Source organism: Amblyraja radiata, chromosome 10 (genome assembly GCF_010909765.2).
Source record: "Amblyraja radiata isolate CabotCenter1 chromosome 10, sAmbRad1.1.pri, whole genome shotgun sequence".
NCBI classification, from domain to species: domain Eukaryota; kingdom Metazoa; phylum Chordata; class Chondrichthyes; order Rajiformes; family Rajidae; genus Amblyraja; species Amblyraja radiata.
The window spans coordinates 13,578,326-13,589,948 of NC_045965.1; the positions used below are offsets into that span (position 1 = coordinate 13,578,326).

Genomic DNA, 11,623 nt, shown 5'->3' on the forward strand with positions numbered 1-11,623 from the left:
CCAACAACCGTCAGACTACTGAACACATTGGAATCGGGAACCAGAGAACAGAAGTTTAATGTGAGAGGGGAAAGAATTAATAGCAACCTGAGGGGGAATTTTTTCACACTGAGGGTGGTTGGTATATGGAACAAGTTGCCAGAGAAGGTAGTTGAGGTACTACAACAAAATTAAAAAAACATTTGGACAGATAGATGGATAGGAAATATTTAGAGGGATATGGGCCAAATGCGGGCGGGTAATGCAAGAGTAGATGGGGCCTCTTCGGCTTAGGCAAGTTGAGCCGAAAGGCCTGTTTCCGTGCTGTATGACTCTGACTATGACTACAAACACTAACAAAACTTCAAACTATGAATTGTCTTGGTTGCACTTGGGACTTTAATTTTGCAATATGTTGGGTTATTTTATTTATTGAGCTTTTTGAGCTAGTTTACTTGTCATGTTATCTATTAAGTACTGTACATACAAACCTCTTGTGCTGCTACAAGAGAGAGTTTAATAGTTCAGTATTGATACATATGATGATTAAACTTTCTTGTCTCTCTTGACTAGAAAGAATAGATTTAAAATCACGATGTGCAAATTGTTGTTTGGATGTAGAATGCTATAACGGGGAAACAAAATCTAAATCGCATTTACATGTGGTATAGTTAATATCTGAAAATGATTTGTAGAACAGCACAGGAGTAGTTGAAAACTAGTACGTATGGACTTGGTACTTTGTCCCTCTTCTATGCAGCAAAAAATCTGCTACCTCACCTATTTTCTTCACAATAATATATGCCTATGCACTAGTAATAATCTATTAAAACTGTATTTGCTCTGTCTCGGTTCTTTTTCTGGCAATTCCTAGGTTTGCCCATCTTCCAACATATGGACCTGACAGTATTGACTGGGGCTTCTGTCTCGGCTTTGCCTTTTGACCTTGCACAACACTGCTCAAGGGCAGCAGTGAGATCCAAACAGCAAACGGTCTTGTGGGTGCAGATGAGCCTGCCACATCTAGCCTAGATGTGTGAGACTGGGCACCAAATTGTGGCTCAGTATTTAGTGCCACAAATGGTTCATTGGAAGAAATTTTGCTCTTATTCGTAAAGTCGAAAATGGTATTTTTGGTACTTTTAATATTTATTCCTGATTATGTTTAGGACCAAATCATGCAACTGCATGTGCATATCCACTATTTAGAAGAAGCATAACAGATCCAATGGCAGTATTATAATTATTTCTATGTTTATTGCTTAAAACCTTTGTATTTATGTTTTCAAAATGAATTTATAATAGATATTGGAGCATAATTTTGTTTTCATTTGTAGTTTCGATAGCAGCCACAGCAATTTACACCTATGCTTGGCTCATTCCTCTTGGACTATGGGGCTTTCTGATGTGGCGAAACAATAAAGTGATGAACATTGTCTCCTATTCGTTCCTGGAGATAGTGTGTGTCTATGGATACTCACTGTTTATTTATATTCCTACTGCAGTAAGTATGACCTTGATCCTGGAGTTAGTGTTAGTTTAAGTTCATTGGGGTGGTGTGATAACTCATAACTCACAAGTACTGGAGGAAAATATGTGTAGAATATACATTTGGAATTTAGGAGAAATAGAACTGCTTAGAGAAACATTAGTTACAATATCAACATCCATGGCACAGTGGTGCAGCTGTATCATAGCGCCTGATTGTGCGGAGATTGCACATTCTCCATGTAACCATGTGGGGTTTCTCCGGGTGCTCTGGTTTCCTCCCACATCCCAAAGATGTGCAGATTTGGAGGCTAATTGGCTTTGGTGAAAATGACACTAGTATGTAGGATAGAACTAGTGTGTAAGAGTGATTGCTGGTCAGCACGGACTTGGGCTGAAGGGCCTGTTTCCCTGCTGTATCTCTAAATTAAGTAAAGCAGCAAAGATTGTTAGCTTTATGGTTTTGTATCTATGAAGAAGTACGGTCTCTTGGATCCAGGTGTGATGTTTTTTGTTGAAGCTGTTTATGACCTGTCTGAGAGGTGCTGCAACAAAAATGTGAAGGAGATGCAGAAGAAAAATTTGGAGAGTTAATTGGAGTTAGAGCAGGGATTAGTTGGTCCCAGAGACATTTCACCAACCAACTACTTTCATGGTTTGGATGCTGCTTGCGGTCTTTCGGGTACAGTAGATAGATGATTCAAAGTCCAAACAAGCGTGTTTGTCTCAGTCTGGAGAGTTGAACCATGCTATTTGTAAATGTTGTAGGAAAACAGGAAAGTGAAATGGATCATTATGTTAATGCCAGCTGTGGACAAAATAACAAACGTAATGCAAGAAGATGAGCCTGACAAGATGTGGGATGCACTGCAAGGTTGTTGCCAACAATGAGCGAGCAATAATACACTGAGGAATCGCAGTGAGAATCTCTTGTGCAACATCACATTTCTGAGAAATATTGGCAAAAAATTCACTTATTAAGCCTTTTAAGTTATACATGAAAGAAGTGTTTCTCAGCACATGTAATCAATATTTTTCTGAATCACAAATTTCAAAGCATTGGATATTGGATTTGTGTTATTGAGCAATTCTTCATGTCAGGTTCTTGGAGTCGTATCATTATCAGCATGGAAACAGGCCTTTTAGCCCACGGAGTCTGTGAGAAGCATCAAGCTCCCATTAAACATACCATCTAATTTTCTCTGCATTCATATCACTTCCTCCTTAAATGAAACGATATAATGGCTAGAATAAAACTGCTGAAACTGCATGGATGAAAGAGATCTAATTATTTCTCCATTACATTTTGTTTCCATGGAAGAAGCGATAGGAATGTGGAAACAAGGAAATTGTCCCCCATCCCACCCCAAACCCCCTGAGTTTTTTCGTGCTCTGTGTTGGAACAGCATGTGAATGCTGTATTTAAGGTCATTTCAAATGTCTTCGGAAGCACTGAAATGCTTGGTATAGACCTATGACCAATTATTAGCACTGCGCAGTGACCTATTAATCTGGAACCAAGGAATTCTAAATCCGTTATGTTCAAAATTAGTATGTTGTTCAGGCAAATGAAGATGATTAAATATCAAGACAGTTTTATAAATCACTGATGAGTCTGAAAGTGGAAATAGCATTGGCAGACACCAAGCCAAACAAGCATTCCAGAGCTTAAAGCTGGTTAGGGGAGCCAAGTAGTATACTGGTATGCAAACTTTTTAATAAGCCTTTAATTTTAAGCAAAGATAGAGAAAAAAAAATCCACATGGACAGAGGTGAAAGGGAAATGATTCTATAGGAACCCGAGGGGCAAATTTTTCCACACAGAGGGTGGTGGGTATATGGAATGAGCCGCCAGAAGAGGTAGTTGAGGCAGCTACTGTAACACCATTTAAAAGGCATTTGAACAGGTATATTGATATGAATGGTTAAGAGGGATATGGGCCAAAGACTGACAGGTGGGACTAGTTTAGATGGGGCATCTTGGTCAGCATGGGCAAGTTGGGCTGAAGGGCCTGTTTCCATGCTGTATGGCTCTATGATGGCATAGATCTTCTGTAAGTATGTAACACTTTTTGCTAGTCTTGACTTCCCTTGTTTCTGCATTTCAGATGCTGTGGATTATTCCAAGTGAGATAGTACGTTGGCTCACAATAGTACTGGCCATGTGCCTTTCGGGCACCGTGCTAGTGATGACCTTTTGGCCAGCTGTCCGGGATGATAACCGGAGAATTGCCGTATCAACTATCGTAGTTATTCTGATCCTTCATGCCCTGCTTGCAGTTGGCTGTAAGGTGCATATGGGTTTATAATTCTGATAAAGGGTCCCCGGCCTGAAATGTTCACTGTTTCTCTTTAACATATACTCTCTGACCTGCTGAGTTTTTTCAGAAATTTATGTTTTTATTTACAATTTACTTTGTTAAACTTACTATAATGTTTTGATTTTTTTAAAAGATTTTATACAAAAGTTAAGTTATTGTTTTGTATTTTCTTCCACTGAATTCCACGTTAGGAAAGAAAAATAAATCTGGATTCATTTTAGTTATAGATTTCTCTAATATATATGTATGTATGTATTTGGATAGTTGTATATATCTATTTATTTGTTTATTTTTCTTGAATTGATTTAGAAAGGCAAAGGCTGATTCCAGTATTGAGCGATCTGTAATTGAGAAACTGAATGCCTGATATACCATGGAATAATTTTCAAATTCTCATTCCATCTTTTGAAAGTGTAATATTTTTCATTAATTTAACCAAGTATGTAATTTATTTACATTCTTTCCTTCCCTCTCGTACCACCCCCTCCCCGGGCACTTTCCCTTGCAACCGCAAGAGATGCAACACTTGTCCCTTTACCTCCCCCCTCGACTCCGTTCAAGGACCCAAGCAGTCGTTCCAGGTGCGACAGAGGTTTACCTGCATCTCCTCCAACCTCATCTATTGCATCCGCTGCTCTAGATGTCAGCAGATCTATATCGGTGAGACCAAGCGGAGGTTGGGCGATCGTTTCGCCGAACACTTCCGCTCGGTCCGCAATAACCAAGCTGACCTCCCGGTGGCTCAGCACTTCAACTCCCCCTCCCACTCCGTCTCCGACCTCTCTGTCCTGGGTCTCCTCCATGGCCACCGCGAGCAGCACCGGAAATTGGAGGAACAGCACCTCATATTCCGCTTGGGGAGACTGCATCCTGGGGGCATGAACATCGAATTCTCCCAATTTTGTTAGTCCTTGCTATCTCCTCCCCTTCCTCAGTCCCCCTGCTGTCTCCTCCCATCCCCCAGCCTTCAGGCTCCTCCTCCTTTTTCCTTTCTTGTCCCTGCACCCCCCCCCCCCCCCCCCCCCACCCCCGATCAGTCTGAAGAAGGGTTTTGGCCCGAAACGTTGCCTATTTCCTTCGCTCCATAGATGCTGCTGCACCCGCTGAGTTTCTCCAGCTTTTTTGTGTACCTTCGATTTTCCAGCATCTGCAGTTCCTTCTTAAACACCATGTAATTTATTTATTGGGCTTCATTTACAAGTATTCTTGGGTGTGAAGCACAATAACCTTGTTGGAATATCGTTTCATCCAGTTGATGATTTATTGTATAGTTTGTATTATTTTCAATTTGCATTTTCTGATTTTACATGTATTTTTGGATTATCCTTTATATTCTTTTGGTTTTGCTCAATGATAGCTTGCTAAAAGGAATGCTTTTAGTAAACCTCATTCTGAAGCCAAAAAGTTTCATTTTTTATAGAAGTCATGAGCACACATCAGGTGTGTATTTTCTTGCAAGAACTTACTTAAAAATACCATTGGACATGATATAAAAATATTTTTTATTCTTTTTCCACAGGCATATTTCTTTGATCCACCAGAAAAAGTCAAACCTCTACTTGTCTCCTCAACTATTACTCCAAATCGGAATGTGACTCTTGTGACAACCCATAGTGCATAACTTATCAGGTCAGCATTTCTGTGACCTAAGAAGGAAGGAGTGGGGAGAGAAATAGAATTTCATATATTCCATTTTAGACTGGATTGTTTTAGCTTTAATCTACCTTGGAATCCAAAAACAAGTTTGTGTCCTATTAGTTAATCATCAGAGCCTGTGTGCTTTTGATCCGTGGTGAATATAAAATCCCAGGTCCTGCCACAAGTTGATGTAAATGTATCTGAATCCTGGTTCAAATTTCTGTAAGTGAATTTCAATAGGATTGAAAGGAGTAACCATTCGTATAATTAAATTACCTATTTTGCAGTCAGAAGTATGAATCATTGATCCAGAGACATAACTCTGAATCCTGTCATTGTAGCTGGGTAATTAACATTCGAGAATTTAAATAAGTCTATAACAGAAAAAAGCTGCTACAAAAAAATGATCCACAGGACTGTCATACAATCTAATTGTAGGGAGAGACTACTGGGAGAAACTACTGCCAGCCTTGCCTAATCTGGCTGATGTGATAAATGATGCCAATCCCCCTCCCCCCCTCCCTTTACTAACTCTCCAGCGCCATTTTCCAGTGGTCCAAATTCCACTCTTGCCTTTTTTTTACTCTATATCTGAATAAACATTTGCTATATTTTATATTTTACCTTCATATTTCATCTTTTAACCTTGTACTGCATTTTTAGTTGCCTTCAGTTGGTTTTTAAAAGCTACCCAATCCTCTCGCTTCCTGGTAGTTTAGTTTAGAGATTCAGTGCGGAAACAGGCCCATCGGCCCACCGTGTCCACACCGACCAGCGATCTCTACACATTAACACTATCCTACACATGCTTTGGACACTTTTTTCACATATGCCAAGCCAATTAACCTACATATCTGTATGTCTTTGGAGTGTGGGAGGAAATGGAAGATCTCGGAGAAAACCAACGCGGTCAGGGGGGAGAACGTACAAACTCCGTACAGAGGGCACCCATAGTTGGGATCGAACGAGGGTCTCTGGTGCTGCAAGCATTGTAATGCCCTTGTCCCACTTAGGAAACCTGAACGAAAACCTCTGGAGACTTTGCGCCCCACCCAAGGTTTCCGTGCGGTTCCCGGAGGTTTTTGTCAGTCTCCCTAATGGTCGAAAGTGGTTTCCGCTTCTTCTATGTCCGGCGATTATTTCAAAAAATTCAAAACTGGCCACGACTAAAAAGGTGGTTGCCGGAGGTTGCAAGTGGCAAGACCTTCCACTACCTGCAACCACCTGCAACCTCCGGCAACCACCTTCAACTAGCATCGCAACCAGCTTCGACTAAAAAATCACCGATTTTTAAAACGGTAACCTATTTTTAGTCGCGGCCGGTTTTGAATTTTTTGAAATAATCGCCCTTCCAAACCTACTTTCTGTATTTCGCATTTCCCTCGTTCATAATCACACCTTTCTTTCTTTGACCTTCCTTCTTGACGGGTGTCAGAGGTTATTAGGATAAGGCAGGAGAATGAGGTTAGGAGAGAGGGATAGATCAGCCATGATTGAATAGTGGAGTAAACTTGATGGGCTGAATGGCCTAATTCTGCGCCTATCACTTATGGTCTTGTGTTCTTGTGACCACTGACCAAATCCACAATAGTTAACCAGACTATTTTCAAAGGACTAACTACTGTATCAAAGTAATTTTCCCTCTCAGACGTGTCTGCAGCTCGTGTTCATCAGCTTTGTAGCAGATGTTGCCACTGTGGAACACTCTTCCCTCCCAGTTCCAATGTGATGCTTTAATAACACATTGCCCTGCAATGCCTGTCATCATTCTAATTGTAAATGATCCTTTCCAACTAGCTATCATAATTTAATTAATAATCCAGTCATCAAGAGTTGTCACACTTATTGCACATCATTACATCATTATGAATTAAATCAGAGAGGAAAAAAGTCCATAATTCATGCGCAGTCACACTTCAGTCATTTCCCCGCATCAAATTCTAGCTTGGATTACTGCTGCTGAAGTTTTATTTGTCGAGTCAACAGTTTTTCTCTGAAGTGCCCCACTTGCAGTAGTTCCAACAATTTGCACTCTGGAACTGGCCTCTACACTGCATGTATACTTCTTGCACGTGATGAGTTCTCCAATCATTGACGCTTTCATTAAGCAATTGTAAAGCTATTTTTTCTTTTAGTAACATTTTCTGGCATAAAATAGTGAGAAAGACTGTATTTTAAATATTTTTGAAATAATATACAAAAATGGGGAACTGTAAAGAACATTTCTTGAATAAACTGATTTTATTTTGATCCATAGCACTCTTGACCCCCCCCTTGCCATAAACTCTGATTACAGTTCACTCTGGCAATGTTTTAACCTAATCTATGTACTCTGTTGCAATGCTTTTTGAGTTCACCTTCCTCGACTGCTACGCTTCCAATGTAAAACAAGTTATTTATTGAAACCAACTTTTAAATTATTAACTCATCTTTGACTTTTCATAAAGTGGATGGTGTAGGATATAGCGAGGAAGGTTATTGGAAAAAAACAACAGGACCTTGATTAGTTGGGGAAGTGGGCTGAGGTATGGTTAATGGAGTTTAGTGAAGATAAGTGTGAGGTGTTCGATTTTGGGAAGTCTACCCAGGACCGGTCCGTCATGGTGAATGGCAGGACTTTGGGAAGTGTAGAGCAGAGTTATTCAGGTATGCAGGCACATAGTTCCTTGAAAGTGGCGTCACAGGTATATGGTTAAAAATGCTTTCAGCATATTGGCCTTCAACAGCCATGGTATTGAGTATCAAAGTTGGGGTGTTATGTCACAGTTGTACAAGATGTTGGTGAGGCCATATTTGGAGTACTGTCTTAAGTTTTGGTCACCCTGCTATTACGAGGATATTGCCAGGACTTGAGGGTCTGAGCTATAGGGAGAGGTTGAGCAGGCTAGGACTATTCCTTGGAGTATGAGGTGTGATCTTAGAGATGTACAAAATCATGAGGGGAATAGATAGGTTAGATGGACAGAGTCTTTTACCAAGAGTAGGGGTATCAAGAACCAGAGTATATAGGTTTAAGGTAAGAGGGGAAAGTTAGGAAGACAGTAAACTGAGGTGCCACTTTTTCACACAGAAGTGGGTATACGAAATGAACTGCCAGAGGAGGTAGTTGAGGCTGGTAGTATAACAGCATTTAAAAAGACATATGGTCAGGTACAAAGATGGGAGGGGTTTAGTGGGATGGGAGGGGGTTTAGTGGGATGGGAGGGGGTTTGGGGGATGGGAGGGTGTTTGGGGGATGGGAGGGGTTTAGTGGGATGGGAGTGGTGGTGGGCGGGGGGGGGGGGGTTAGAGGGATGGGAGGGGTTTATTGGGAATGAGCCACCAGAGGAGGTAGTTGAGGCAGGTACTATAACATTATAACTATACATGGATAGGAAAAGTTTGGAGGAATATGGGCCAATTTTAGGCAGGTAGGACCAGTGTAGATGGGGCATCTTTGTCGGCATAGGTAAGTAGAACGACTATGACTAAATTGTGCCTCTCGTCACTCTATATCATGAAAACTTAAAATGTCAGATCTCTGTATCCTTTTTGTAAAGTTCCCTTTTCTTTTTTCTAGATTTGTTCACTAATAACTTGGTATGCGGAAAGGCTCTTCAGACTAAACAACCAGTGTAACACTGATAATCTAACCAGACTACAAAGAACTATACTGATTTATTTTAAAAATCATTGTAGAGCTCCAAACCAATTAAACCAGGTTTTGGGATTTGTGCATTGCGGCTGTTGTGATTTTTCTGTTCTACTTTTCCACTGTCTAATGTAACATATTTGTTACCAATTGTAAATATTTATTTCATAATTTGCTAATGTAATCTGGGAAAAATATTTGGTTGTGATATTTGGTACTTTTTAATAATGTTTAAATTTGCTTATGGCTTACAAAATTAATTTTAACAGGCTTTATTCAAAAATGTCAATCATAATGTACATAAAAGTTAATTTATCATGTTTCAAAAGTCTTGTGTGGTTGACAAAAGGATGAGATTCAAGGTCTCGGCAGACTACATTCATAAGGAAAAGTTACAGGTTTTATAACAAGATGTTTAAACTACTGCAGCCAATTAAAGAATTGTTCATTCTTGGGCAAAATAATTGATGTGTCTTTAATGACTCTCCATTGCCTCCTGGAATGGAAACAAAAATTCAATCAGGCAGGATTAAAGAAGGAATATTTGCATGATGCTTTCCTCCTTTATCTTGCCATGTCTTTTATTTGTTTGTGGTGATTAGAAACAAAATGTAGAGCAAGCTAAAAATGCACAATCATTGGATTTATTATAGATTACACTTACTTTTCTTTTTCTAAATTCATTTTATAATCTTGCCTACCTTTTAATCACTTGGGAGAAAATAATATACAGAAGATCTCGACGATCCGCAAAAGTGATCCATAAACTTTAGAATATTCATCCTCACTTCTTCAGACTCTGCTCTGATCCCCAGAGATAACTTTCCACGTTCCCAAACATTAGCCCATCTTTGACACCTGTTACAGGTGACCAGTGGTATGAGGGAAGAAGGCTTTCTGAACACAAAATTAAAATGCAGATTGAAAAAAAGAAAGGCAGATATTGAAATTGAAATTCTGAAATAAAAATTGCTGGAAATATTTAGATGGTTGGTCAGCAACTATCAAAGGAAAAACAGAGTTAATGTTTCAGATCGAGGGCCCTTCATCAGAAGTTGGTTTTAAATTGTGGAAGGTGGTTGAGAATGGCATGGACAAAGAGTATTTCTCTTAAGGTGAGGTCAAGGTTGTCATGTGGATATGTTGGAAGCGTGATTATTTAGTTGATGGGTTACTCGTATCAAAGAGTTTGTTTTTTCCTATCCATCCCTTCCTGCAATGTAAACAAACTTGTTTTCTGTCTTGTCCGTTTCTAATGAAGATTCTTCAGCCTGAAATGTTAACTGTTTCTATTTCCACAGCCGTCGTCTGTTTCCAGTTTTTATTACAGTAGGTGTCGGTATCCAACAAAGATGCTTATCAGTTGACCAATATTGAACTAAGTGAGATTTTAAAATATTTTGTGGGCAAACCAGCAAAGAAAAAGCAAATGGATGTTTAAAAGATAGGGAAGTAATATGGAAAGATATTTAGGAATATGTGGCTAAAAATAGATGAACAGATCAAAAGGCAAACTACACATCTATGAGAAAAAATAACATGGATTATTTAAAACCTGCTTTCTCTCAACTTTTTAAAAAACTTTCAGGTTCTGGACTTTCTGGCAAGGCCAATATTTATAGCATATTTTAAAGCACAATTGCCTTTCAGTGTGAGCTGCTGTCATGAGCTCTTTCTGGGGTAGAAATTCCGTATTTGTGTAGGGAGTTGTAGGATTTAGATCCAATTATGACAAAGACTCACAATAAACTTTCAAGTAAGGATGATGTGTGACAGAGGGAAATCTGAAGATAGTATAATTCCCATCCATCTCCTATCTTTGCCTGTCTTGATAGAGATTGCAGGTTTGGAAGATATTCTCAATGCAGCCTGAGCAAGTAATTGCAGTGTATTTTGTAGATCGTAGACAGAGCAGCCACTGTGGGATGTTGGAGAGTGAATATTTGGCTGGTTAATAAGGTTCCTATCAAGTGAGTTGCTTTGTCTTGAATGCTATTGAGCTGCTTGAGACTCAGTGCTGCATCCATCCAGACAGTGAGCAGGAGCAGACTTGCTTGCTGCAGCATACTCAGCCTCTTGTAATGATGGTATTTGTGCAGCTGGTCCAGTTGAGTTCCTGGTCAATGATGACCTGCAGGTAACTGATAGGATCTTGACGGTAAAGAACCTGGCTTTGGTAATGCCTTGGATTGTCAAGGGTAGCGGTTAGACTCTTTCGTCGGAAATGGTTGTTGCTGACCCTTCAATACTCAATAACTACTATACCGAGTACTATGGTAGCCCTATACACTCACAACTGTGTTAACTGCATGTGTAAGTTTGAAGATGATACCACTGTGGGGCCGGATCTCGAAGAATGATGGGACAGAGTACAGGAAGGGGGCAGAGATCTCAGTGACAAGCTGTCAGGATAGCAACCTCCCCCATAATCTCAGCAAGACAAAGGAGCTAGTTACTGACTTTAATAATAATAAATACTTTATTGATCCCCTCAGGGAAATAGATAGATAGATTAGATAGATAGATTAACTTTAATTGTCATTCAGGTATACACATAGACACAGTG

General features: G+C 39.7%; 1 protein-coding gene across 9 annotated transcripts in view; it reads left to right on the forward strand.

Moving 5' to 3' along the window:
* Positions 1–9,518, forward strand: part of yipf1 (Yip1 domain family member 1) — a 36,034-nt gene extending 26,516 nt beyond the window's left edge. For 8 of the 9 annotated variants that reach the window (XM_033028096.1, XM_033028099.1, XM_033028098.1 and 5 more), the window contains 4 exons: positions 1,317–1,483; positions 3,576–3,758; positions 5,308–5,417; positions 8,986–9,379. In XM_033028096.1, the coding sequence (XP_032883987.1) occupies positions 1,317–1,483; positions 3,576–3,758; positions 5,308–5,409 (452 nt within the window). In that variant the 3' untranslated portion in view covers positions 5,410–5,417; positions 8,986–9,379. Of the gene's footprint in view, positions 1–1,316; positions 1,484–3,575; positions 3,759–5,307; positions 5,418–8,985 lie in introns of all 9 variants that reach the window. The other variant, XM_033028090.1, reaches the window with a different exon arrangement.
* Positions 9,519–11,623: the final 2,105 nt, after the last annotated feature.